Source organism: Echeneis naucrates, chromosome 9 (genome assembly GCF_900963305.1).
Source record: "Echeneis naucrates chromosome 9, fEcheNa1.1, whole genome shotgun sequence".
NCBI classification, from domain to species: Eukaryota; Metazoa; Chordata; class Actinopteri; order Carangiformes; family Echeneidae; genus Echeneis; species Echeneis naucrates.
The window spans coordinates 22642735-22670582 of record NC_042519.1 but is presented as its reverse complement, the minus strand read 5'-3'; the positions used below and the strand labels follow the sequence as shown (position 1 = coordinate 22670582).

Here is a 27848-nt window from a genome sequence, read left to right as displayed (position 1 = left end):
TAGTCAATTTGAGCTCTAATTGTTTGTGTTCCTTCCTAAATGATCCAGCGGGGTAAATATTGACCTCTGACCTCCAAAAACTTCAAGACCCCAATAAAACCTGCCGCCAGGCCTGCGGTGCCTCCTGCTGGTAATTTGGATGAACTACAGGAATGTAAGTGTGTCAGCATGTTTCTGTAACATGAAAAGGACATGAACAGCAGCAGAGCCAAATTCTGCATCATTTATTATTATTATTATTATTAGAGTGCCAACCAGAGCGAGAAAAACAGTAAAGAAAAGAACAAACCAGGATCAAAAATCATAATTTATCACATTACTGACAGAACAAGGTGCAATTAGTTACTTCGGTTTATATCATGAGTTGGAAATTAAAATCTTCTTTAATTAGTTCTTTATTACTTTGGATTTGTGGATCAGTAATTTTTGTATATTTTTCTAGTTTTATTAACATTTAATAACAGTACAAACTGACATTCATTAATTTCTTTGAAAGCTCTTTTTAAACGCAACTAAGTATTAAACAGTTATTTGTTCAGTAGTCAAATCTTTATTGTGGGACTGTATGTTTTTGTGTACTTAAAAGTTTGTTAATGGAGTTATAATTCAAATTACTGTGACTTGTAAAAAATGTAGATTGGATAATTAGAACTTGTTTCAATTTGAATATGTTGAATTATAAATTTAAACGACTTCTAATCTAAAACTGTTTCATAAAATATGAAAAACCCCGTTTTAGTTTGCATTCCCTTCCTGACACATAAAGCAAGATTTTACCCTCCAGAAGAAGCAGTTTAAAATTCTACAAGAGTCTAAAATCATAAATTCAGTTGTCGGCAGTTTGAAGCGCAGCAGATGGAGTCGAGTTAGAAGGTTAGTCGTCTCCTCCACAGATGGCCTTCACACAGTCCCCGTGGTCTCCGGACAGGTCGGACTGGAGGACACAACGAGACAAGTTTAACCAGCTTCAGACCATCTCCCCTGTCTGTTTATTTAGGATACTTAGGACAAATAAACATATACAGATGGAGAACAAGTCGAGGAGCAGGACCAGGAGCTTGATGCTGAAAGGTCAAGTCTCACAGGGGAGTCCGAGCCAGTTCCCAAAATGTATCCACGGACTGAGCTGTAGTTTAATAACAAATCATTTAAGGTCTATTAGAATGACAAGATTCCTATATTTTACTATCCAGGACTGAAGGTTAACTGAAAAACCTGATATTCTTCTCTACGCTCGGACACCTTAACTGCTCCACATCTGAGAAATGTCTCCAAATGATGTGCAGATACTTAGTAAAGATCAAACTGAGCAGCTCAAACGACAGGTGGGGGGTTTACAGGCCCGGACACATTTAATGCCTTTTAATTTGACTTTTAGGTCCACAACAGGTGGTGACTTCGGAAAATCTTTGAATAAATATGATCCAACCTGGAGACCCAACCTGGGCAGCCAGAAGATGCAAAATAAAGGATTAGACTTCACAGAAAACCTCATCAGAGGAATATGTTTTCATCTTTTGCCAGTAAATTGTTTTCAGAGTTAATGAAAGTCAATAAAATGTTATGTGAAATGTCAGCGCCTCTCGGATCCAGACAGCTTCCGTCATCCGGCAGATTAGTCACTTTGTCTCAGTGCGGTCGTTGTGCATCTCAAAGGACCGGCAGCCTCCTAAATTATTCAGAAATTTTGGCTTCACAGGCGTCAGAGCGGCTCAAAGCAAACTTAATTTAGGTGGGTTCAGAGAGCAGCCTTCAAACTGTGACGACGGGTCGATCCTCAGAGGAGAAAGATCAAATTTGAACATCAGAGTCCATGAAATCCTCTGATCAGGCTGGATTCCTCTGCAGCAGAATTTATGCAGACTAAATTTAAAGAAGGATCCTGGCTTTGACAAATGAAAGGGAAGAAACTCAAAAACTAAAAACTCACCTCGATGGCTGAGAGCAGCGAGTATTCGTAGAGTTTCTTGAACTCGGCTCGGATGTCCAGCAGATCGATCTCAGACCGACTGACCATGATCCGGTTCAGAGTGGCCTCGTCGGTTCCGCCACCCTGAAGATGGACCAGCTTTGCTTTTAGATTCACGACCTCAGTGTTATAACAACCGTCATCATGAATGGGTATTATTATTAAACTTAGAAATAAGTTTGTTCAGCACAAATATTACAATATACTTTTGGATATTATCTTAATTTCAATCACCTTTACTTTGAAAAGAGTATATACCAATTCTTCTAGAATTTCACTCTTCAGATTTTTGCAACGAGACATAATTCTGGGTTTTTAATTCATACTGACAAATAATACACATATTTATGGCCCTTTTTTGTAATAAACATCTACAACATTTTATTAAATTTCAGGTGTTGCTTTGAATGATACATAATTATATCAGTTATAAGTTTTAATTTCTTTTATAATAAAGGAATAGTTTTTAGACTGTATGATATTGCCTTTTATGTTACAGTTCTATGTGATGCTCAACAGCTGTTTCAGACTTACTTTTTATTTTCCAAAGCACAGTGAAGAGAGCGAGATGAGACTGGACCAAACTGATGTTATAAAAAAATATTGCTTTGGTTGGAAATATTACAAATGCAGTAATTTTACTGGTGCACAGTTTTATTGTGTCCTTTCTCTGCGTTCATTTGATGCCATGAATGGATGAAATGTGTGACTAAACTGTTATACTCACCTTCATGCTGTGATAGAGACGTTCTGCTAAGTAGGCCGGGACGTTCTTCACACATTTCACTGCAGAAGTCAAAGAAGTTAGAAGAAAGAAGTTAGTTCTGGGCCTAAATACCACTAAGATATTAATCAATGAGCCAATATCTGTTTTTTGTTTTTTAAACGTCTAAGACTCTCTCTTGACATGGAGGTTTCTAACAAATGACCCAAAGTATGTGGACAACCAATGGTCAGATGGATGAACCTGCTCTGTGAAGGCGTCCACAAACATTTGGCCGGTGTAAAATCAAAATGTTATCAGTCCTTCACCTATGGCCACCAGCAGCTCCTCCAGATCTCCGGACATCTCTCCTTCGATGCTCTGCTGCAGAGTTTTTCCGCTGATGTTCTTATATTCAACGAAAGCTGGACACAAACGGAAGAGAAAACGTCCCGGTTTACAGAATGCCTTTTTTTTTCTGCTGTTCCATAACAAACTCAATACGACTCCTTTACTTTGTCTGAGTTGCGGGATGCTTCTTTGGCAGAGGATTTGGATAAATTTAGATTCGTCGGTGCCCCACTTGTTCTCCCCGGCTTCATAGAGAGCCTATGTTGAAAAAAAGAAATAAAGTGACTTATTTAACCTGAAAAGAGACGTGTGTGAGGACTTTAACTATGATGCTGCACCATGGCATCTTCTTTTGCCTTCTCTGTGTCCACGGTAGTGCTTTCGTCCCTCTGACCCTGAAAACGGAAACACAACGTCAACTGGGATTTTAACAGCAACACATTTTTATGCCTTAAAGTCATATTCTCTCAAAAACCTAAAAAAAAAAAACGATCACAGAAATCCTGCTATATTTATTTATTATAATTAATAATAATAATAATAATAATAATAATAATAATAATAATAATAATAATAATAATAATAAAACTGTTACTAGTACTATTTACATTTACTCATAACTTCAGTGACTTACGCTGACAGACATCAGTAAAGTTCATGTTGCACAGTTACACTAAATCAAAACTGACTGGACGTGAACTCAACGTAAGCTCAACATTGAAGCTCTGCAGCAGCTGCTGGTGGCTCCACAGTTACAAAGCAAACGGGCAGAGCCTGTTCGATCCCCACATAGTGTTCATGAACTGTGATCACTGTTTGCTCTCATTATTATATCCATCTGCTCTCTTTCATTATATAAAAAAGGAATAGTTGGTCTGCTGGTCGGTGCTCACAGACCTCAGCCAGGAGGAGCAGTGCCTCCGATAACTGTCCAGAAAGTTCCTCCCTCATCCGAAGCGTCACCTGCGTCTCCGTTTCTAGAGGATCACATCCGAAACACAGCGGGGAGGATTGTTGTCACAGAAATAACATGAACTCTGAAATCTGGTGCAGAAACCCCACTGAAGGATGGTTCACCTTTCAGATAGACCTCACGGAGAGCTTGGATTTGTTGGGTGGATCTGGATGCAAAGATTTCAATCAAGGCGCTGTTGTCAGTTCCAATTCCCTAAAAATAAATAAATAAATAAATAAATATATATATATCTTTTTTTATATATCAAACACAGAGTGAATGTATTTTTCCACAGTATTCAAGATGCTCAAATATCAGCCCAAGTCATAAATTATGAAAATGAAATGAAATATTTTATGGTTATTACTGTTGGTGTCACGTGTTATATTACGTTGATTTATCAAATGACTCTTGTATTGTTATGGTTTGAACTTAAAACCAGAAAGCTATTAAAAAAAAAAAAAAAAAAAAAAACAATAAAATGCCTTCTGCAGTCAAAGGGAGGAAAAACTGACGTCCATGGCCTTCATCACTTCATGGCAGTCGTACGCCGCCGGAGGGGTGATGAGCGCCACCAGCAGGTCCTGCAGGTTGCCGTCGGTGTCGCCTTTCAGGTCCTCCAGTAAAGTCTGCAATGCAAACAGGACTCATCAGTTTTCAAAGAGACTGACACACAGCCGCGCCCATGCAAATACACACAGCCCTCCGTGGTCCACACCCACAACACAACACAACACAGACTGTCCTTTTAAAGCTGCACAAATCTTAAAACTGCTCAGTTTAAAGGAACTGCACCTTAAGCAGCAGGCCTGAACTGTCACACCTGCTCTCCTGAAAACCAGGAAGGACCAGCTGGCGGGGTTTAAAGGTTTGAGAGAACCAGTTCTGAGCTCGGGGTTTAGTCGGGTTTAGCCGTGACTCACTCTCTTCAAACTGTTTTGAAAACCCTCATTTAGGGCGTTCACGCTGTGCCAATAAGAGTGGACAGTTTGGAAGTCTCACCCTGCCCGTGGCTTCCTGATAGGCCTCGCAGATCAGCTGCCTCTGGGCGTTGCTCCTCTGTGTGAGGACGTCAATCAGGATGTTCTCTTTGGTGCCTGGAGCGAGATTTTTAACAGAGCCGGCGCGAGGTGCATTAATAAAGGCGAAGAAAGGGAGACAACCAAAAACACACAGACAGAAATAAAGTTTCAAAGCAGCGTCACATAAATCTGTTTAATCCACAAACTGAAATGTGAAGCCGGTGATGAAGAGAATGAACCACCAGCCTGTGATCTATCAGCTCAGTAAACATTTTCCTGATGAGTTTTTTTTAAATGATGTTCATTTTAATAAAACGCACCGAGTCCTTCGATGGCGTCCTTCAGAGCGTCGACATCTTCTGCTGCGTCAAAGCCGGCTTTAGGTCTGATGGTTCCCCTCTCTCCAGGCTGAGGAGAGCAGCAACATTCATCCATCAGTTTGCATTTCCTTCCCTCTCAGAATTAAAAATGCCACAGTGAGGCCTGAAACTCCCGTCAGACCTACTTTTGCTGTGAAGGACGAAGGAGAGTCCGCAAGATTCTCCAAGTCGTCCTGCAAAGTGTTTTTGAGTTTATTTTAAAACGGACAGGCAGCCAACAGCGAATCAACACAAATTAGAAGTTATCTCACCCATAAAGAGGCCATGATGTCCACAGAAAGTTTCTCTGTAAAATATTAAATACAATGAGCTAAAAACTCTGTTCATTTGGGATTCTTAGTTCTCACAAAAGCACATTTTCAACACAAACCACTAAAATTTGTATGTGGCTGTTTTCAGATTTCACCTTTTCACTTAAACGCAGCTCAAAACTCCTTTTTTCTTTCACAATAATAAGAATGTTGAAGACAAGTTTCTGAAATAAATGTTCGACAAATGACCCCGAGCTGAAATGAAATGGCCCAGGATTTAACATCCTGACTGAAAAGCTGTTTGCTGAATAAAGTAAATAAACTTCAGTCAGCTGCAGTGACATCACTGTGTAACACGCACACAATCAGAAAGCAGACACACAACAGAAGGAAAAGAAACACACATTTACATTCTCATCAATTTGCAAAAAGTGGACAGGAAGTAGCACTCATCAGAACAGATAAACTGAAAAATGAATTCTCAGAAAAAATAAAACTTCTAAAACTAAATTCAAACTGAAAAGATCCTGAAAATGTAAAACAAACACAAAAACAAAGAATAAAAGGGCGTTTGAAAGTTAAATTCAGGAAAAAGTGCAGAAGGTCTCACCTGGAGCTCGTCTCAGCTCTGTGGAAGCCGGAAACACACCTGTGTCGACAAGCCCCGCCCACTCCGTGGAGGCAGGTGCTGCCTTCAGGGCCGGCTCATAAATTTCAGCTATCACCTCTAAAGTGTTTAAGAGATTAAGGGAAATAAAAAAATGTCAACTCCGCTAATGCGTTTTAATTTTTGCTGACTTTAAAGTTTAGCATTTTTCTATTTTAACATTTCTGTTCTATAAAATTTGTATTTGAGATTTTAGAATTATAAATAAAAGAACAACGTTGAGACCTTTTACAGGAGAATTTAAGACCCCTTTTGGTCCCCGCAGTTATGAAAGACCTTTCTTCAGTATTTTATAGACTTAAAGGAAGTAACTGAATCATTTGAATTTAAAATTAAAAGAAAAAGAGGAAAAACTTTAAAAACAGCATAGTAGCAGTTTTCAGAATGTTTTTTTTATTTACTAAAAAGGCACCAAATACAGGCATCATGTTGATAGCATCATAGCTGTTTTCCACAAAATGATAGCACCAAAAAATATAATGTTATTTCCCAGAATTCCCCCTTTTCCAGTGCTGTTCGGTAGGCACAGTTGAGAAAAAGAGAGGAGGCGGATTAAAAGAGACGAACGGAGAGAAAAATCTTTCTCTTTTTCTTTTGCAGCGGTCTCCAACCAGTGTCATACACTTAAAAAAAAAAAAAAATTAAATGACAGTACAGTAACTTTAACATCGTGGGTATATCAGTAGCTGAGTGTAACGTAATACATCATAAGATAACAATACATAAAGGAAGAAAGAGTGAAATTTGAGCGGGTGTAAATAAATTCAAAAAAAAGAAGAAGTGACTGATTTTGTGTCTTTGGGCAGAACGAAGGCAGGCAGACGCACATTTCTTACAAAATACATCATCTATAAAGTGATTCTTTTCATCAGGAGTAAGGCAAAACGTACTCAGTCGTGTGGACGGGATCAAAACATTTCTGCGTCCGATTTGTTACAATCACATGGAAATCTCCATTTCCTTTCTCTCGGAAGGAAAAATAAAAGACAAAACAAACAACAACACACACAAACAGACTTTGTATGATTTGTTTTTTGAAATTCATGGATAAAAAAATACTGCATGGCACTTAATATTGGCAGCTGTCAGAGTAAAGAATTTTTGTGTGACAGTACAAATGTCTCTAAGTAAGGCGTGAAATACGGTTTTTACTTTTCGTTCAAATGCAAAGAAAAGTCCTGCTCATGATCGAGGGAGGATTAACAAAAGCTATGTCGTAATTGCACTTAAAAAAGTATCATTCGTTTTTGTTATTATTTACACTCTGCACTCATCCATTATAATACTTTCACGATAGCAGTGACGTTTTAAAACAACAGTGATGTGACTGAATACAGCAGAGAAGGTCAGGTCACCAGCGTCTGAGCTACCGGAAATGTGGCGGTGGAGGGAAGGGGTCAGTCAGACGGAGATGTTTTGGCCGTTTCATGCAGCTGTCTGGTTTGTGGATTCCTGAGGTAGCCCAGTTGTGAAATGATTTAAAACGCCGTGTTGCCATCTGCTTCCTTTTTTTCTTTTTCCCCAAAGCGGTATAAAAATACATTAACAAAGATCTCGTTCTTTTAGAAAATATCTTTTTTTTATATTTTACTTCCTCCTCCTCCTGTGATCTTCCTGGTCGGTCTTTCAGACCTCAGTGCCGTCGTTGAGGTTGTTGTGGAGTTTGACCTCCAGGTTGACCTCTTTGACCTTGGCCTTGCTGTTGGCTCCCTGGTTGCGGTTCAGGATGTTAACGTTCCTCACTGTGCAGTGTTTGGTGCTGAAGTTCTTCTCCACGCACTTGTCCATGCACACCTCCACCTTGGTGTTGAGCGGATACTCCTCGTGGACTTTCGGGAGCTTCTTGGTCTTCCTCTCGGCCGAGCGGCAGCAGCGGCGGAAGAGGAAGCAGGAGGCCAGCAGGACCAGGACGAGCAGGGTGACGGCGGCCACGCCCCCGCCCACCGAGCTGCCCACGTGGGCGTTGAAGGTGGCGGAGGGCCCGGCCTCCAGGCGGAGCGACTTCATGTTGGTGCCGTTCTTCACCTGGTCGCCCTCGTTGTCGTAGATGAGCGACTCGTCGAGCGTCAGCCGCCCGCTGCGGTCCACCAGGTCGCGTTTTGGCCGGCTCAGCTGATAAGTGAGCGAGCGCTGGATCCTGGGGCTGGACCGGGATTCTGGGCTGATCACGTAGATCACCTGCAGGTACCACTGGTGCCCCGCCTCCACCTGTCAATCAACAGAGCATGAGCACATCAGCTGTTAGAAGATCCTGCTTCGTTATTTCAGCTTCTGATTAATGATAAATCCCGAAAAGTCCACTAAGTGACACACACAGTGATTGATGAATCTGAAGCACATTAATCCAATTCACCCTCCGGTGGAGTTGGGGGTCAAACCTATTACTAGACAACCGCTCCACCCCCCTCCCATTAAATCCACATCCTGTCTAATGGCCTCCCATTACAGAGTTCAACGACCTGTTCAACAAAATTAAAACATCACAATTATGTCAACACATTAAATAAAATTGACCTTTTCCCTTAAAAACCTCCATTACTAGTTCTTCTTTTGGCTATTTTCTCTACCAGACAACAAAACTCTGATTCAGCTTCCACAATGTACAGAGTTCATGCTTTGAAAAGAGCCGACGACTTCCAAGCACCTTGTAGAGCGCATCGACTTTCATGGTGAAGCCGTCGACGCCCGGCATGGCCGCCATGGGCTGCAGCTCGGGGATGTCTGAGGCGAAGTGAGCCTCGAAGGGAACGTCGTGGAAAAAGCCGTCACACACGTCCGGCTGTTTGCGATCCTGCACATCCAGAGACACAAAGAGAGAGAATCCGGGTGAGGACACGAGAGGGAAATTCAGCTGTCGTGGCGTGAGGCGTTCAGGTGCAAACCACAGACACAGAACAGGTCTGACTGGTGCAGCAGGTGTTGTGTTGTGTTGTGTGGGGGCTGCCTGTGTGAGGTCGTGACAAAACGCAGAGGACCCTGATGGAATCAGAGCTGTGTAATACCAACAGCATCACAGAAGCCGCTGACAGATCTCCTTTGTGCAGTTTGAATAGAGTTTGTACAAACTGAGCCAGCAGAGCAAACAAACGTCTGTACCAGAAGCAGGAAGCGATGTTTGAGGTGCTTGTTGGGCTGGATGCAGCCGTACTGCGGTCCCTCGTTGTACAGTGTCCCGGTGGGGTCAAAGAAAGGGACATATCCGTCCCTGCCGGTGCAGAGGTAGACCTTCTCCAGCTGCAGCTTGTAGGCTGCGTTCAGGTTCTGCTCGGGGTTCCACAGCACCCTGCCATACAGCGTCTGACCTGCAGGGGGCAGCAGAGGGGTCACAAAGATAAAGATATTTTGAGTTAATGCATTAAATGAGCTCATGTTTAAGACGATATCCAGGTGTCCCATTATTACAGATTAAATGTTAAACAGCAGGACAGAAGAAGCTGAACGTAAAGTTCGAATCAGGTTAGTTGCTCCTGTCGCACCCATGGAGAACGCTCCCTTGTAGTCCATCTCGGCCATGGAGACGTCAGTGTTGGCCGGGTCCATCATGAACACCTTCTCGTTGTTACACAGCTGGAACTCCGTGTTGAGAGAGTAGACCACGGGAACGGGCCGGTTGGTCTGCTGGAAGGCGATCGGCACCAGAAACCTGAAGGGGCGCGACAACATTGGTTCAAACGGCAACCCTTCGTGATGTCGTCCATCGGTGTGATTGACGGGACATACTTCTCTGGAGCGTGAGCTGTGCAGGACAGCGGTTTGTCTCCGGGGTCGATCCAAGGCTGAGTGGGCTGGACGGTGCAGGGGATCAGGAAGACGGTGTACTCTCCGGAATAGTCCTTCCTGTTGACGGACACGAGAAAGCTGAAGAATCCATCTACAGTTCTTTAAAAACTCCAAAACAGCCTGATGAACATGTAATTCTTTTTCCCGCAGATGTGAGAATCCCTGAAAACCGGCAGGATGTGCTGACCTGCTGTAGGAGCTGGTGGCCCTCCACAGCTGGTACGGTGAGTCGAAAGTCTGAGCGCTCCACAGCAGCTGCATGTCGAACTCGATGCCCCCCAGGTGGTCAGGTGCCATCAGGCGGGACTTGTGTCCCGGCAGCGTGTGGTGATCGAGGACAAACTGGCCTGGAGGAAGAATATGTGGACGACAAATCAGTTCTTTGTTTCTAAATACAGGTCCTGGACTCCGCAGCAGTGACGCTGTGAACCGACCTCTGAACTTGGCGTGGGTTTTGAACTCGATCACCAGCCGTCCGTCCTCTCTGATGTAGATCCTGATGATCTGCAGTCGGGCCGAGAGGACGCTGTCAGTCTGGATCCCTGCAGCCGTCAGAACAGAAGAAGAAGCAGCATTTACCAGATTTTGTTTTGTAAAATAATTAGAATCATTTCTGGGGTTTAAACGAAAACGCCCTGACCTGTCCTCCACAGCACCGTGTCGTAGAAGAAGGAGAACTCCATCTCAGTGTGATGCTCCAGAGACGCCCAGCCTCTCGGAGCCGTCACGTAGATGTAGGACACATAGAGAGGGACCTGCACCGTGAGGAAGGACTGGGCCGAGTCCCGAACCTGCAAGAACAAAGACACGTCTCATATCAGCCGATCTGCACCGCGCTGAACGTCTTCTGTTAAAGAAGATCAGAGATGATCTCACGTTCCTCTTCCTCCTCTCCACACCACATGACCATCAAAGTTTATCCATCACTCCTGACGCTGACGACAGGCTCACTTTGTGATCAAACCTACGATCCGAGGTCTCTGCGTTGGCTGTCTGTCACCTCTGGTATTCATTTTAAAATTCTTTTACTAGTTTTTAAAGCGCTTCATGTTTTTGTGACGACATTTATACGCACTATATGAACCAGTAGGAGTCACCGTGCAGGACTGAAACTTGACCTCAGACCAGAGATCAGCAGGAAGTGTTTCAGTTTTAAAGAGGATGAGTCACTTCATGTTTGTTTTTATTTGGTGAGCACTGGAAATTACCTGGAAGTCGGCGGTGACGGAGCCGCTGCAGATGTCGATGAGCTCGGTCATGTCGTAGTAGGCGTCGAAGGTCCAGATGCAGCTCTTGAGGTTGAGGTGTTTGTAGAGCTGGATGCTCCTGGCTTCGCGGACGTTGGGGTTGAACTGGTACGGCCGGTCGTAGCCAGGCCCCAGCGAGATGCTGTCGTAGGAGACGTCGTCCAGGAACCCGGATTCTGTGGTGGAATGTCGAAAAAGCTCCTATTAGCTGAACGAAACTGATCTTAAAGCAAACGCTGGCACCATCGCAGAACATGTTCACAGCTTTGTGTTATTGGAGAAAATCTTTTTAAAAACTCTCTCTGATGTTCCACATTCAGCCTCATACTGTTTTAAATAAAGTTTGAAGCTTGTGACTGGTCATTTGGCCGTCGCTGTGATGGATGTTTTGAAACCAGATTTGCAGGAGAAGATGGGGCAGATGAAGCGTGAGCGGCAATCGGCTGTCCTCATATCATTATCCAGCACTGCAGCCTTTACTTTTGTGGTTAATTTTTGAAAACAGACGGTTTTTCTGTCCTACACTGACAAATGACCATCCAATAAAATATTCACGACATACAGACAGTAAAAAACTACTAAAGTTCATCCACTGTAAGCAGCTGTGGAAACAATATGTCTGCCCCCTGCAGGATCACAGGAAAACACCGTAACCAGAGAGGAAACGTGATTCACTCCACCTGTTCACAGCAAATGTAGAATTTAGTCTAACTGATGAATATTTAGTCTCCCTCCTTCAGGTTCCTTTGCTCTTAGGAAATACGTCTGTTACACATATTTGTCATCTGTGCAATATGGTGCAAGTGTTGGCCAGTAAAAGTGTGTCTTATCTTCTTCGGTGTGTCTGAGACTGACCGGAGAGGCCCTGCAGGTCTTTGAGGGTGACCAGGTTGGAGCAGACGTGCTGCTGCCTGTAGATGGACTCGGACAGCAGGAAGTGCAGGTTGTGCAGCGGCATGGTGGACACCAGAGGGAGCATGCCGTCCTGATGGGGGATCTGGACGGAGATATGGATACTGCAGAGGGACAAACAGAGCAGAAACAGGACATTAAGTTTCTATCAGGACTGATGTGATTAAAAAAACAAACAAAAAGAACATCCTGCCTTCGACTCACCGGTTGGGATGCTCCTTGTGCTTGACATCCAGGTATTTTAGAGTCGCGATGAAGGACTGAGCTTGGAAGCCCCTGGCGGTTCCCGTGGTAACAGGCGTGTGGCAGATGGAGCCCTCAGTGCCGATGGTGGCGATGTTGCTCCTCAGCGGCGTTCCGAGGTGACCGGCTTTATCCCTGGCCTGGGCCACGCAGCGAACGTGGAAGCGGCGGCTGAAGTAAATACTGTCCAGGACCTGAAGGAGACCGAAGAGAGTCAGAGTGGGCCCGTTCTCAGGAAGGAATTATTCTGAATTTCCCTTTAATGTCAATGAATCCACTGAAAAATGGGTGATGTTTTCTGACTTCTGGTTCCATCCCCTGAAGATAAGTTTAAAAATGGCTCAGAAATTTAGAGTTCATAAAAAAAAACAAAAAAAACAACACCGTTACTAAACCAGCAGGAAATGGTTCTCTTTATGGGAGACTATTTCCAGCAGCATGTGGGAGTAAGAGACACTCTGAGGCCTTTAAAAAATAAAAACATGCTCTCATACAGATGAGGAGTTCAGCAGCAACCTGTTTTATTTTATTGAAAAAAGGCCTCTTGGGGCTCCAGATGTGTCGCCACCTGAGGACAGCATCAAAACGTTTTTAGGGTTATTTGAAATTCGCCTGTTTCCGTTAACAGGTATTTCTTTATTCGGGTTTTGTGCCTTTCACAACCTAACGAGAATCCCCCCGGCTCTCGACGAGCTCACCATGTGGTTGACGCTGGTGTACGGGGTGGTGTCCGTGACGGTCTCGAAGGGGGACCGGGCTCCGTTGGTGTCGGTGGGCGCTGCCACTTCCCAGGAGAAGTGAACTTGGGTCTGGTTGATTCCCGCCTCCTCGCAGCGCTCCTTCATCACAGAGTACTTTGGGTAGTGGGGGTCGCAGGGGGTGACGCAGACCAGGGGGTAACCAGGAGAGGGCGTCTTCTTGCTGCCTTCCTTCGTCACTTCCTGTATGTGATCGTAGTCGGCTAGCGAGACAACCTGAGCGGGAAAGAGGACAAAGTCAATGTCAGGGTGCTTTGGAGTAAAATTATTCACCTCTTAATATCTTTTTATTCAGATCAGTTAGTTTTCTTACAAAAGGTGGGGCGGGGAGGATGAGGCTGCCTGCAGCTTCCTGGTCCAGGATGGTCACCGTTGCCATAGTGATCTCCCCAAGCACCGCCTCCACAGGATCATCAGGGCCGAGGACCAATGACAGAGACTCGTGCCACTCCCTGTCCTCATTGGACAGAATCTCCACTTTAAACAGGATGTGGTCCATTCCTGAAAGAACATGAAGGAACCACAAGTTCTGTTCCAGAATCTACAACGTGCCGAAGATGTTTTTCAGGATTTCATCACGTGACAGTTTTCAGCGCCAACCTGGGGTGAATTTCAAGACACGGCTATTGGGATTGTAGTCGACTCCAGACTGGGCCGATCCATCCCGGGTGCTGCAGCGGATCTTTGAGGTCCGGTCCAGATCCCCCCGACGGATCACCTTGATGTTCAGCACCTCTACGCCGTCCGGCCCCGGCGGTTCTCTGACCTGATAGGACGCCTGCTCGAACTCGATGGTGGGAGCTGGAGGAGACAGCGAAGCCGAGTTTAGATATCACACAGATTTAACTCGCTAAATGTGATGCAAATCGAGCTCCTACGCACCATCCTCATCATTGGTGATGGTGACGGTGACGATGTCATTGGTGCCCACCATGGCGCCGCTCCAGTGGTCTCCCAGCGGTGTGCCGAGATGCACCTGGAACTCCTCCTCGGGCTCGAATACAGAGTCGTCGTTGACGTGAACCGTGCAGTTCTTCATCTGGGAAACAAACAAAAACAAAGATCTTTGACGTGCAGCAGGTTCAAAACACAAACAGACAAACCGACAAACATTTTGGGGAAACACAAATCTACCTTCTCTCCTTTGAGGAAAGTGATGCGAGACTCATCAGCGTTTCTCCGCTCCTCGAAGTCGTCCATCACCATGGCAGACATGGTCCGGGTGAAACAGCGGACTGATGACTTGAAGGACCGGTCCCCCGTGCGGACGATGGGGATGTGGAGGACGCGGTCCTTCTCCTTCACGGTGTAGGCGCTCTTCTCAAACTGCATGCTGGGAACTGAGAGAAGGGAAGGTGTCCGTGAGAAATATGACCAGAATTCGTAAATCTTGGCTGACGTTGGGTTCTCTGAGCTGGTGTCTCTGTCTCTGGTGTGCACATACTGTCCTGGAAGGTGTCCGTGATGACCACGTTGGCCTCGTAGGGCTCCTGTAGGACAGCACCCTGGGGAGAACTGAGGAAGACCACGAAGGACTCGGGCCCCTCGATGGACGGGTTCTGGACGTCATCCATGATGGTCAGACTGCAGGTCTGTCAAAAAGAAGCCAAAGCATTCAAAACATTTCTGTATACTGCACAATTTAAATTTTTTTGTTTCATGTTTTAGCCACATCTGTGCTGTGACTAATGTGTGTGTGTGTCTGCGAGGAACACAACTTCTCCTGAGGATCGATAAAAGGATTTCTGATTCTCTCACCTCCTCCGTCTTCCCGGGTTTAAACTCCACCTTCTTGGAGCTGGGGATGTAGTCCACCCCCGGGCTTGCTGAGGGCGGGTCTGAAGGTCGAGTGGCGCACCACACGGATGTCAGCGAGGACAGATCGCTGCCGTGGCGCAGCACTGGTATTTCAATCGTGCCTGAAGTGCGACGATAAAACAAATGGAAAAAGCTGGATCGACATTTGGAGATTTTTGCCTGAGGCGTCTCCTCAACGTAAACAAGTGACAACGCTGAGATACTGGGTGACCTTCAACAACTCTGCTTTGCTTCTGTCAGCAATTCTAAAGGAATTTAAGTCGGGGGATAATAGCAGCGGAGCAATTTGACTGTAAAACCTAATTTTGCAGCAACTAATTGTGTTGGCTGTGCAGTGATGCGAGATTGATGCCTCTATTCAAGATGAGAGCCAAGTCAGAGAAGCACAAAAGGAAAAGAGAGGCGGAAAACAGGAAGGAGGTGTATTTACAGCATCACTCAATTAAAATCCATCTGTCTTCAGACTAAAATATGACAACAGCTTTCATCTGAGAATGCAGCTCCAAGTGAATTATCGTGACTGTTTTATTATAGCTGTTCAAAAAGGCTGCCACCAATCCTGTGGGTCCAGCTCTCATAGACAGCGTCAAGCATCATACCAGCATCTTCACTGAAGGTGAAGGTGGCGTTCCCAAGAGAGACGGTCGACGCATCGTTGGGCCCGTCGATGACGACCTTGGCCACGGCCACGTCCCCCATGCGGGCGTTATCCGAGGCGTCTGACAGCACCAGCTCGAACTCTTCGGACAGCTCGTACTCGCTGTCGTCGATGAGCTTGACGTCGCAGGTGGACATGCTGACGCCCGGGCCGAAGACCACGCGGTTGTCGCCGGTCATCCCGCGGCTCTTGTAGTCGGAGCCGGACTCCAGAGCTTGGAGGCTGCTGCCCTGAGCTGACTTGGCCACGGTGTAGCAGAGGGCGGACACGGTGCTGGAGGTGTCGCCTGAGGGGGAAGGAGGCAGGAGAGGGGCTCTAAAATATACAACAACTTCAGAGAACCACACAAGAGCTTTTTCTATGTCCACACGAAAATATGACTTTGCTATGACTCTGCTTTGTTTGGGGAAGGATTAACCCAAAATGTTCCGAAAACCCACTAAAGCACTGAAGGCCCACGTGGATCAGACTCATGCTGCTAAACTGTGTTTAACTTGGTGTTGTTTTCTCAAGATTGATTTATTTTGCTTTTAAATTCTTGTCAAAGATTTTGCTTCAAAGCAAATATTATATTGAAGTGGAAACAGAATATCCGGTGTTGGTCACCTTTTCTCTCGATGGGAACGTGGATGAATCCGGTGCTTTCGTTCACGTGGTACGTCTTCTTGTCAAACTGCAGGGTGGGTTCGTCCTCAGTGTCGTTGATGTTGACGAGGGCGCGGGTGTTCCCGCCCAGCAGCGCGTACACGGGCATGCTCAGCTCCACCTGGAAGCTCTCGGTTCCCTCGAACAGCTTGTCGTCGTTGATGACGATGGTGCACACCTTGGTGTCCTCGCGCTCGTCGAACTGCACCTGTGAACGGAGGAATGTCAGCGTGGAATGACGGCTGGGACCTCCACATTTAGGGATGCTGCAGGTAGGGACGGGTTACCTGCCCGGCGTATTCCACGTAGTCCTGCTGCCCTGGACGGGATCCGACGCCGCTGGTGGAGGTGGCACTGCCCTGTTCGGTGCGGCAGAGCACAATGGCGTACTGGTTGAGGTTTCCGCTTCGCTTCACCGTCACAGCCACTGTGCCGGCCTCCTCGCTCACATTGTAGCTGTGGAACCATCACAGGAAGGGAGGGATCGTTAAAAACAGGAACAAGACGAGGAGATTTCTGTTTTCTTAGATTATAAAGCAAGCCTTGGTTCCATTTTAGCAGAAGCTGATGTTCTTAAAACCACAATCATATCTTCTTACTGAGATCAACCCTTCAAAATAAAACACAGGAAGACTGTAAATTCAATCTGATGTCATTTCAGTCAGTAATACAAACCTTATGTGTTCAAAGCCAATGAGGGACCACTGGATGTGGAAGACGTTGTCGCTGACAACATTGGGTTTACTGTCCTTGACCAGGAACTTGAAGTTATCCATGGTCTCCTGAACGTTCTCCTGACGCAGCACGTAGCGGATCAGGCCCAGGTTGATGTCGGCTGCAGAGGAGCCAGGTTGGATTAATAAAGACCAAACTGTAACTCCCTGTATCTGACTGATAATAACACAGTTTTTGTTATTTTGCTGATGTCAGCTCATGGAAGGGGTTAAAGGAGTCGATTATACATCTCTGGTGAGGTCACTTTGACCTTCCTGTGTGCAGAAGAGACCGATCGAGTTTTTATAACAAACCTTTGTGAGGAGTGTATTTTCTGTGATTCAATAATTTGCAGCCTCAGGCCTCTTTCTATTCCTCGAGAGTAATAAGGAAACACTTGGAAATGAAGATGAAAGTCATCACCTGCTCTCATTTCTACTTTTTACATTTCTAGACTTTGTGGCGGTGGGCAGCGCGGGTTCAGTTTGCCGCCTGTGTGGAGTCGCCACGTTTCCTCCCACCGTCCAAAGACAGCATGTTTGGGTTAACTGGGGGCTCTAAAGTGTGAGTCTGAGTGGTTGTTGGTCTGTCTGTCTCTGCGAGGGACTGGAGGTCCAGGGTGACCCCGCCCCTCGCCCAGAGTTAGCTGGGATTAGCTCCAGCACCCACCGTGACCCAGAAATGGATAAGCGGTAGAAGACAGATGAATGAAAAGATCTCGATTATATATTTAAACAGTGAAAGTACAAAAGTGCTGAGCCTTAAAATGAGCTGTTGTGACATCACAACAAAGCAGCAACAACTCCACCATCCACCCTCGCAGGAATTTGCTTGTATTACAGATATAGAAGGAAACGGAGCTCCGTACCTTGGGTGAACGTGGCGATGGGGTTGCCAGGTTTGAGCTTGCTCTCCAGGAAGCCGTGCTTCGGCTCGGTGGTGATCTCGTACACCAGCTGTCCGTCATCGGTGTCGGGGTCCATGGTCAGCAGCTCCTTCTTGGTGATCAGGTTGGTGGCCTGAGGGATGTTAAATCAAAGTTTTCTTTGCTTTTCTAAAGAAAGACATCTTAACTCGAGCTTCTCCAAACTTAATGCAGATGAATTAAAGATATCGACAAACGTGGCACTGTTATAGGCAGCTGGGGTCGTAATGTCCTGCTGGAAATATGTCTACAGCTTTGATTTCATCTCACTAACCTGGGTTTACATTTTCTTTCATTGTCTGTTTGTTTTTCGTGGAATGTTGCGTTTGTTTTACAGAAGAAAACATTGCCTGAAAAATTTAATACATTTCTCAAATTCATCTCAGTGTCCATTTTCAGTTGCTTCAACTTCTACAGCCACTTCACTACAGTTCCTTGATTATTATTATTATTGTTGTTGTTAATTACGCTGGTTTGGTATCTTTCTAATTCACAGTTCAGAAGAAGTATCTGCATCATGTATCGCTTTAGACTGAGATCCCAGCGGCTCCAGAGGGAGATCCATCTGATGTGTCTTTTAATGCTGAAGCAGAACAGCTTTGGTTAGAAATGCTGTGGTTTGTGTTGATTGTGATGAGGAGCGTAAACCAGCAGGGGGAGCAAGTGAATTACACATTATGGACGAACCGTGCTGGCGTTTCTCTTTTCACCTCTGACAGTCTCAAACAGAGACAGCATGTCTCCATGACACAGTGGAGTCTCTCTGTGTTTACTCAGTCTGAAACTTGGCACAGAACACGTGACGGATCGCACCTTGTTGTCCATATATTCCAGCCACTGCAAGCCCAGGTTGGTGACGATGCGTGGCGTGCCGTCGTCGACCGGCAGAATCTCGATCTTGAACTTCTGAGGAGCCGCCGTCACAATCTGGAGAGACCAGAAGAGTAAAAGTACGTTTTCAGAGGTGGTTTTAGCTTAAATGTCCTACATGGTTTAAGATGGACGTCCACGTGGTCTCTGATTAGAAATCAGGTCTAGGTTCTGGTCTCAGTCCACAACTGAGCCTTAAAACCAGCTGTCAGGACTTCCTCAACTTTGTGATGTCACAACAACGCAGTCACTGCTCTCTGTCATACCTCAAGCCCCGCCCATCTGGATCCAGCCTCAGAAGATACAGTGTTATTCTGAAATCCATGATATTTTTGTTCACTAACTTAGAAAACTGTCTGACTTGCGTTCAAGAGAGTAGATGCTTTTATTTTGAAGCACCTAAAGCCGGAACCAATAACATAAAAACACAGGCAGATTGAACAGTAAAGGATTTGAGACGTTTTCCTTCCAATCTCTGGTCTGGTCTTCGGTCTCAGAGGTTTTCAGTGATAATCCAACACGAAGATGCTGCTCTGACCTAAGAGATGCCTTCATCCACAGGGGATGTAGGAGATCAGTGAACAGACTGACCTCAGACACCAGCGGCGGCGTTAACGTTGGACACACGTGTGGCCGGCTGACATTAACATCTTCCTGCCTATTAGCAACTGACGAGCAGGAGAAGCCAATTCAGCCCGAAGCCTGATCTTAACTGCCACCATAAAACTGACATCTTATTTATAATGCTTAATAACCTCTGGACCACGCGGGCCTGCAGGATGAAGGGAAAAAAACAACAACAAGGTTTTTTTTTTGTTTTGTCTCCGAGCATGACCAGGGGTGGCTGTGAAAAGCAGGAAGCCAGCGACTGCCATCGTAACAAATATTTTTTGCCCTCATGTACTTGAAGAAGCCGCCATCAGTTGCTGAGTGGAAGATATGCCAGCTCGATTCTCTCAAGGAAAGATTTTGTGTCCTTATTCTCTATAAATGCCCCACTTTGTCATAAAACATTCTCATTTTAAAAATCTGCCCTGATTTCTAAAATCCGTCCTCACTTTCTTATGATATCCTGAACTTTGACCTCTGTAAGCACCTTTTTTTTTTTTTTTTAAATGCCCTTATAAAGAGAAAAAAAAATCTGAGCTGAGTGGTTTGAATGCTGACAGCCAGTTTGTCACCCGGCTAGCTGGTCCCTTTGCTGCACGTCCCCGTTTATCTTCGCTGTCCTTGATTTAAAAAAAAAAAAAAAAAAAAAAGGTCAAAAAGTAACTTAAAATAGTTCACCTTTCCAACAACTTCCCACCAAGTCCTGACAAAGTGACACACAAAATACTGATTCACACCTCGCCATAATAATGGTCAGACTGGTGGCTGCCCAGACGCACACACACACACACACACACACACAGTCACTCACAAATAACTCCTAACTGCTGATTCAATCGTCTCGCTGCACTAAAAATGGCAGAAAGCAGCAACACACCTCTTTGCCGTCCTCCACCACCATGAAGAGCAGGTTGGTGCCGTCGGCTACGCTGAAGGTGAAGCGGTCCTTGAGTGAGTTGGACCCGTCGTGGTTGTAGCTGATCCGGTTCTGGTAGATGTCGTCCATGGTGAAGCTGCTGGTCTGCCGGTAGTGCTGGCCGTTGCCCGTGCGCTCGATGGTGCCGTGGCGAGGAGCCTGGACGACGGTGAAGACGACGGACTCCGCCTGCACAGACAAGGGGGAAAGGAGGAAGGAAACGGAAATGCTGAGCATCACTTTTAGGATTTTAGGGTCTTAAAACCAAACCATTGGGTGGATGAAGGAGGAAATCTGCTGAAGATAAAAGTTCTCTTCCAGTCACTTCTGTTGTGTCCACATATGTAAAAATGATGCAGAGCTAAATGCTCGCAGCTCTTTAATGGCTTCTGAAGGGCCTTCAAAGAGATGAAGAAAACCTCTAATTGCAGCCAAGTAGACGAGTCGGGCTCATCCAACAACAGAGAAAATTGCAATAATCACATAATCACTCCTGGAGCAAAGTGTGAATAACAGACGGCTGTGATTAACAGTGTCAGGCTCTCCGTAAAGAAACTGAAAATGGGATTTGGAGAGTTGTTGTTGTCGAAGAAATGAATCTTTAGAGAGCAGGTGGCTGGCCAAGTAAACAAAACGAGTAAAGAAATGCATTAATGTTGGCAGCTGCTTCGTGCGCACCTCTGTGTCTGCATCGGTGGCCTTCAGCTCAAACTCGGTGATGGTCTTCCTCACGCCCTCCTGGACTCTCATGCCCGGGACCTGCAGCAGCGGCAGGGAGTCGTCCACCGGTTTGATGGTGATGTAGAAGGTCTGGGCGACCTGCAGAAGACAAACAGGTTAAACTGGATTATGAAGATTCCTTCACCTGTCGGATCACAAAGTCCATCATGAAGCATTACATTATATAGCAGATTACGCTTGACTTGCGTTCACTCAGCTTTAACCTCATATTAACGTCGGCTCAGCGCCTTTTCAGACACAACAGGGACTTGGATCCTGTCTGTCTTGAGTTGTTTTAGGAATAGGATTTTCGCTAAAAGGCAATAGGAAGTGAGAAGAAACCCTTTAAAATCAATTTGGATTATCTTAAAAAAAAAAAGAAAAAAAAGAAGGTGATTTTAATTTATTGTGTTTTTTGTTTTTTCTTTATGAATTCTACTAACAGCAACGAAGACTACTTAAAATGAAACCTGCCACTCGCAAAAATATCTTTCACTGTGGTGAGAAATCCACCGTCTCCATTGCACGTCAGCACATTCGATGCAACCCAACTACAACAACACAAACTGTGTGCACCGGAATGCCCTTCAGCTGTAGCATCACTTTAAAGTGCAAAAAAAAAAAAAAACAAACAACAACAACCAAAGGAACAAAATAAAATCTAATTTCAATTAAAGCCACTCGACTGCCTTCCAACAAAAGATTTAAAAAAGAAAGAAAGAAACTGAACAGACCTCCTCCCGACCGGAGAGCGAAGAGTTAACAAAAAGTAGAAGCACCAAACCACTTGACAAACACTGACCACTGCAGCGGCAACAAAAGCCTCCACACACTGCAGTCAGCCGGGCGTGAAGGCCAAATGACCTTTTTCACATGTTTACTCAAGTCCTTGTGGTCCTCATTAGCCGGGATTAGCAAGGCAGATTTATGCATGATGGAGAAGGAGGGGGCGGGGTGGTGTGGAAAGGCTGGAGAGCCACTTCCTCTCCACTCCAAAAGCTTTTGTTGTCAATGTTCATATTTTTATAAAATCAGAAAAAAATTCTGAAAAAGTATTTCAGGCTGAGGACCTTTTTTTGTCCAAAGAATAAAAAAATAAAGGATTTTTTTTTTTTTTTTTCAATGATGTATTCTTATTTTAAGGTGGAAGGCCGGTTCATGTTCTCAACCTAAATGCTAAAACAATTCATGAATATATTTTGTGGATGATATTTCAGATCAGTCGGGCATGTGCGTGGCGCTACTGTGTGAGAATCTGGGAGGGAAGCGCCGTCTCCTCCGAGGTCTGCTGAATCCTTCAGTGTTGGGATTTGCATTTTAAATGAATCTTTAATTATTATATTACTATTATTATTATTATTATTATTTAGTCCTGCAGCTGATTCCTGGTCTTAATCCGTCAAGTTTGATTCTTTCCTCCTGTGGTCTGAGTCTGTTTTTGGATTTTGGAGAAGCATCGATGAGGGTTAGGGTGCAGGGTGAGTGTGTTTAAAGCTCTTTACTGCCTCGCTGCACCATCAGGGCTCATGAAAACCTTCAGAGCTGAAGCGAACCCCTCATTTTTGCATTTATTCCTCCGCTCTGACTCACCTCGTTCGTCCCGTCGGACACGGTGAAAGAGAACTGGTCGGCATGTTTCTCTTCTTCGCTGGTGTGGACGTACTGGATGCTGCGTGACGCCAGGTCGGCCTGGGTGAACGTGCTGATTCTGGTTCCTGTGGGGGGGGAGAGCAAGTTGTTGTCTGTTAAAATCAACACCCATAAAGTCACCATGAAATCTCCCCATCTTTGCAGAAAACATTTGCTTCCTTGTTTTCTGTCCAATTCTTCGGCCTCTCTCTTCTAATGGTTTATAATCCGTCCTCTTGGCATTTCATCTCAGAGCTCACACACCGCTCTTTGTCTCCGCTCCTTGCTGGCTTTTATCTTTTTAATGAGCAAATAAACTAACGTGAAACTAAAGTTTAAACCTAATCCAACGAGGCGGCGGCGCCCCTTCGCTCTCTGACATTTCAGCGGATTAAAACTCAGCGGGAAGTGTAATCAGATGTGATTGTAAAAATCAAACATTGCTCTGTGTGAAACTAAGGACTAAAAAAAAAAAGAGAAAAAGAATGAAGACAATAAAAGTTATGTTTCTGTTGAATGTTTAAAGAAAAAGTCTGACACAGTCCGACGACACGGTTCTTCCCAAACTAAATGTATTTATGGTTACTCTGACATGTGGGGATGAATTAAATAGCTTCCTTTCATGAATGCGGAGTAAAATAACACCCACTTTCTCTGATTTCCATCTCCGTGAGATTGATTTTCACAGCAGACAGCTCAACAAATATAAATATATCCATAATTACACTGCCAGGTCTTCACCATTTAGCATGACAGCCTGTGATTAAAAACTAACAGCATTTCCTCGTTAACTGATGTACTTTAAATGAGTTCAGCGGCCTCTCGCTATGTAAATGGACCTCTTCTTGGTGCTGGTGACGAGTTACTAAGTTGTTGAATATTTTAGCCACCAGTGATGGCAGTCTCTGCACAGATGGTTGGGAAAATACAAAAATACAAACTAACTAACTAACTAAATAAATACAAAACTCCCCGAGCAGCAGGTCAGATGTAACACGAGGAGGGCAATAACTCGTCCAGCCTGTCACCGAGGCCTTGAGGAAATGGAAACGGAGGCTCTTCCACATCCATCATCTTTACCTCGACGTCTTGACACAGCGAAAGGAGCACCGGAGCGTTTGGCCCGGGCCCGTGTCATCGATCCCGGCCGGTATGAGTTTATACATCATCATAATCAGGCCAGGCAGGCGGGCACAAAGAGGCAATATTCTGTGTCGGTGATGAAAACCTGCCTCTTCCCTTCCCCACAACGTCATTTTAAAAGTGCATTTTATTTTTTATTCCATTTGTCCGGACAACATAAAGCTGCAAAATATTTTTTGGTTTTCCGCAGTGCAGCATGCTGATGTGTAAAGATGGAAAAGTTATCAACTCAAAACTCACTTGAGGTCAATACGGTTTAATCCAGCTGTGAAAGCAACACTGTTAGATTTAATACATGCTTTCCAGGACGATGGAGAAGTTCATGGAAGAACCGATGATGACGGTGAAGATTTATTGGACTGGACATCCTATATTTGGAGTGTGAATCCAGGAGACATATAAATGAATGCCATTTATTCCAGGCAATTTTTTTACGTTTTAATTCTGCAGTTTTTATATTTCCAAAATTTGAATGGCTCAGCTGGCAGAACAAAGACAGCCTCATTTGGATAGAACTGATCTGGGATTTAAATGAGGGGTTCTAAAAACAAATCCAATCAAAATGACTCTATCCAGCTGTTGAACTCTAAAAGCTCTAACTGGCTTTATGTTACGTGCACATTTCTGTGCTATCTACACAGATAATTTATTGTTATTTATTCTGTCATCACTGATTGTGATGATGAATCGATTTAATAGATTCAATTCAGTTTCGTAATTCAGGGCTCGTTTTGAATGAAAATCAGTTTTTTACGTTTTTCCACTATAACCCAAAGGGGATGTTTTGTTCAAACCCCAGAAAGGGAAAATCTTAACAAAATAAAATCATTTCTTTGTCATTTTAGTTTGTTTTCAAGAAGGACGGTAAATTGATCAAAATTGTGAGCTGTTAACATGAACTGCCCTGGTGGGGTAAATAAAGTTGCCTGGACTGAACATTGAAGGTTCAATCATCTTTCCTGTGACGTGTTATCGGCCTCTGAGCTGTGGAGCTGCTGGACGTTTGGGGAGTTTGAAAAATTTAGGATCAAATAACAGAACCTGGCGCTCTCAATCCGCTCCGGGCTCTTTAGGACTTCTGCGAAAGTCGAGGGCAACACAACCCGACCAGGTAATGAGCTTTTCTGAGGATGTCTGTTTTGAAAAGCGACGCCTGGACGCAGAGCGTTTACCTCTCTGCGCTCATCGCCTTTACATTGGCTCATTGTGTGTGTGTGTGTGTGTGTGTGTGCGATCAGCTGGAACAGCTGGTGGTTATTATCCAGAGCAGCTCTGAGGCGAACTGACTTAACATCCAGCTCATCACCACGTGGAAGTGAGAGCGCTCAGCGACGCAAAGTATCCATCCATCCATTCATTCATTCATTCATTTATTAATTCACCCATTCAGTCATTCATTCATTAACAATCCATCCATCCATCCATCCATTCATTCATTTATTCATCAATCCACCCATTCAGTCATTCATTCATTCATCAATCCATCCATTCATTCATTCATTAATTCATTCATCAATCCATCCATCCATCCATTCATTCATTCATTCATTTATTAATTCACCCATTCAGTCATTCATTCATTTATTCATCAATCCATCCATTCAGTCATTCATTCAGTTATTAATTCACCCATTCAGTCATTCATTCATTTAACAATCCATCCATCCATCCATCCATTCATTCATTTATTCATCAATCCACCCATTCAGTCATTCATTCATTCATCAATCCATCCATTCATTCATTCATTCATTCATTCATCAATCCATCCATTCAGTCATTCATTCATTCATCAATCCACCCATTCAGTCATTCATTCATTTATTCATCAATCCATCCATTCAGTCATTCATTCATTTATTCATCAATCCATCCATTCAGTCATTCATTTATTTATTAGTCCATCCATTCAGTCATTCATTCATTCATCAATCCACCCATTCAGTCATTCATTCATTTATTCATCAATCCAACCATTCAGTCATTCATTCTTTCATCAATCATTTCATTCAGTCATTCATTCATTCATCAATCATTTCATTCAGTCATTCATTCATTCATCAATCCATCATTTAGTCATTCATTCATTTATTAATCCATTCATCAGTCCATTCATTCAGTCATTCATTCATTTATTAATCCACCCATTCAGTCATTCATTCACTTAACAATCCATCTCTCTGCTTCTGAGTGTCATTTCAGCTTTTTGATGTAAAAAACATTTTGAGACAGACGTGACACTTTTTCTTCAGTTTTTTTTTTTTTTTTTTTTGGTGAAAATAAAAACGTTGTGTTGTTGTGTTTCAAGAGTTTAGAGTTACAGCTGCAGTCATTAAATGTGCGTTTGTGTGTGAGTCAACTGGAGTCTATCAGAGACAAATGAGAGAGGAACAGGAGCAAGGATCATTACACTTCTTTGTGCGTGTGGGTAATTATCAAAGAATTAATAGTGAGTCTGGAGCAAATCCAGCAAACACAAACACACACCTTCTTAGACTCACTATCTTTTTTTTCTAAAGGAACCAAGGTAACATTAAAATTCATCTTAGTCTTTATTTGTGCATTAAAGCAAAACGACCTTTAAAACTTCAAACATGCTGTAAAGCTGGCTTTATAAAATAAAAGCGTTAATGCTTCAATGCTAAGTGGAGGATTTTTCATGTGGGTCAGTTTTCTCCCCATTTGTCAAGAGTTTATTTAGCTCCTGCTTAAAACCTTCGATTTTCAATCCATTCGACTTGCTGTTGGTTTCTCTTTCAAATGGAAGTGACATTGAGTGGAGTTGTGTCCCAACTTCAGCCTCTTGCTTGCTCATTCACCGGATCGTGACTTTGTACTGTGTGTAGGAAACAAGCGGTTCTCCATCGGGCCTACCTGGGCTGGCCACGTGCTCCAGGTGCCCCAGGACGGCCTGCTTGGTGACGCGGAAGACCAGCTCGCCCGGCTCGCTGTCCTGGTCGCTGGCCGACAGCTGCAGCGTGGTGAGCTTCTTCATGGTGTTCTCATCCAGCACCAGGCCTTTGTTCACCACCACCGACGGAGGAAGACGGTCCTCTGGAGGAGAGACGAAGCCGGTTAGTCACAGAGGGGAAAAAGGAAGAACATCATGAAAGGAAAGGAAAAGGAAAAGGAGGCTCCCCTCCAGCAAAAAAAAAAAAAAAAAAAGCCCCATTCATTAGCAAAAGCCTGGTGGCCTTTCCTGAGTTTACAGAAAACAGTTCATCCAAAAGGAGCTTAAAACATTAGGAGTCAATTTCTGATTGTGGTGGGAAAAAAAAAAGAGAAAAAGATGGACGAGGCGGCTGAAGAGAGGAAAGTTGAGACTGATTCAAAGAGGTAGTGAGGAGAGAGAAGATAAGAGCAGCACAGGTGTGCATTAGGAAGAGGAGAAAATGAGAGATGACACGAGTCGGCTGGTAGTTAGATAAAGTCTTCATCCATCGCATTAAAATACAACACAACTGCACTAAAACGCAACGAAATTGGAGTGCAGCCCACTTCAGTCAATAAAAAGTTACATTTACACGATAAATAAATGAGATATACGTAATACCACAGCGAAAAACTGCACCGTGTGGTACGAGAGGTGTGAGGGAGCGATACAGGGGCGAGCGGATTAGGTGGTGTGGTGGGAAGAGAGATGAGATATGAACAGAGACCTTCAGCGCTGCCACATTTTACAGAGCGGAAAGAGAAAAAATAACAGGAGTAACAGAGAACCGGTGACGAGACGAGAGGACGGACGATCCGTCTCAGGGAACAGCCCTCTTCGACATGAAGCTGTAGTTTGTTTTTTTTTAGCTGATTCAGATTTGAACGCTTCTCTTGATAATTAAATGATGCTGATGACGTTAACAGAGCTGGGAAGCTGGTTTGGATCCACTGGGGCCGTCAGACATATCGGAAACCTGAGATGGACTGGACTGCTCATACTCTCCACTGATTGGAACTTGTTTGATTAGG

General features: G+C 44.4%; 2 protein-coding genes across 3 annotated transcripts in view; both read right to left on the bottom strand.

The window, feature by feature from the left end:
• Positions 1 to 208: 208 nt before the first annotated feature.
• anxa3a (annexin A3a) lies at positions 209 to 6274 on the bottom strand. Its single transcript, XM_029510333.1, has 14 exons — positions 6242 to 6274; positions 5632 to 5666; positions 5506 to 5553; positions 5321 to 5408; positions 4981 to 5075; positions 4494 to 4607; positions 4101 to 4191; positions 3921 to 4000; positions 3362 to 3418; positions 3188 to 3281; positions 3002 to 3097; positions 2697 to 2755; positions 1931 to 2053; positions 209 to 934 (listed from the first exon to the last, which is right to left on the bottom strand). The coding sequence occupies exons 2-14, from the start codon at positions 5644 to 5646 to the stop codon at positions 875 to 877; spliced, it is 1020 nt and encodes a 339-aa protein (XP_029366193.1). The 5' UTR covers positions 5647 to 5666; positions 6242 to 6274; the 3' UTR covers positions 209 to 874.
• A 396-nt stretch (positions 6275 to 6670) lies between these two features.
• Positions 6671 to 27848, bottom strand: part of fras1 (Fraser extracellular matrix complex subunit 1) — a 162762-nt gene continuing 141584 nt past the window's right edge. Inside the window, exons 46-73 of one of the 2 annotated variants that reach the window (XM_029510392.1) lie at positions 26760 to 26939; positions 22704 to 22828; positions 21072 to 21212; positions 20355 to 20582; positions 18812 to 18925; positions 17942 to 18092; positions 17035 to 17194; positions 16647 to 16815; positions 16321 to 16567; positions 15656 to 16000; positions 14997 to 15157; positions 14683 to 14830; positions 14373 to 14578; positions 14121 to 14277; positions 13839 to 14039; positions 13552 to 13739; positions 13179 to 13454; positions 12442 to 12674; positions 12181 to 12341; positions 11287 to 11501; positions 10719 to 10869; positions 10513 to 10620; positions 10266 to 10425; positions 10019 to 10135; positions 9775 to 9941; positions 9395 to 9600; positions 8943 to 9089; positions 6671 to 8506 (exon numbers count right to left, since the gene is read on the bottom strand). In XM_029510392.1, the coding sequence (XP_029366252.1) occupies positions 7925 to 8506; positions 8943 to 9089; positions 9395 to 9600; positions 9775 to 9941; positions 10019 to 10135; positions 10266 to 10425; positions 10513 to 10620; positions 10719 to 10869; positions 11287 to 11501; positions 12181 to 12341; positions 12442 to 12674; positions 13179 to 13454; positions 13552 to 13739; positions 13839 to 14039; positions 14121 to 14277; positions 14373 to 14578; positions 14683 to 14830; positions 14997 to 15157; positions 15656 to 16000; positions 16321 to 16567; positions 16647 to 16815; positions 17035 to 17194; positions 17942 to 18092; positions 18812 to 18925; positions 20355 to 20582; positions 21072 to 21212; positions 22704 to 22828; positions 26760 to 26939 (5444 nt within the window). In that variant the 3' untranslated portion in view covers positions 6671 to 7924. The remainder of the gene's footprint in view (positions 8507 to 8942; positions 9090 to 9394; positions 9601 to 9774; positions 9942 to 10018; positions 10136 to 10265; positions 10426 to 10512; positions 10621 to 10718; positions 10870 to 11286; positions 11502 to 12180; positions 12342 to 12441; positions 12675 to 13178; positions 13455 to 13551; positions 13740 to 13838; positions 14040 to 14120; positions 14278 to 14372; positions 14579 to 14682; positions 14831 to 14996; positions 15158 to 15655; positions 16001 to 16320; positions 16568 to 16646; positions 16816 to 17034; positions 17195 to 17941; positions 18093 to 18811; positions 18926 to 20354; positions 20583 to 21071; positions 21213 to 22703; positions 22829 to 26759; positions 26940 to 27848) is intronic. The other variant, XM_029510393.1, reaches the window with a different exon arrangement.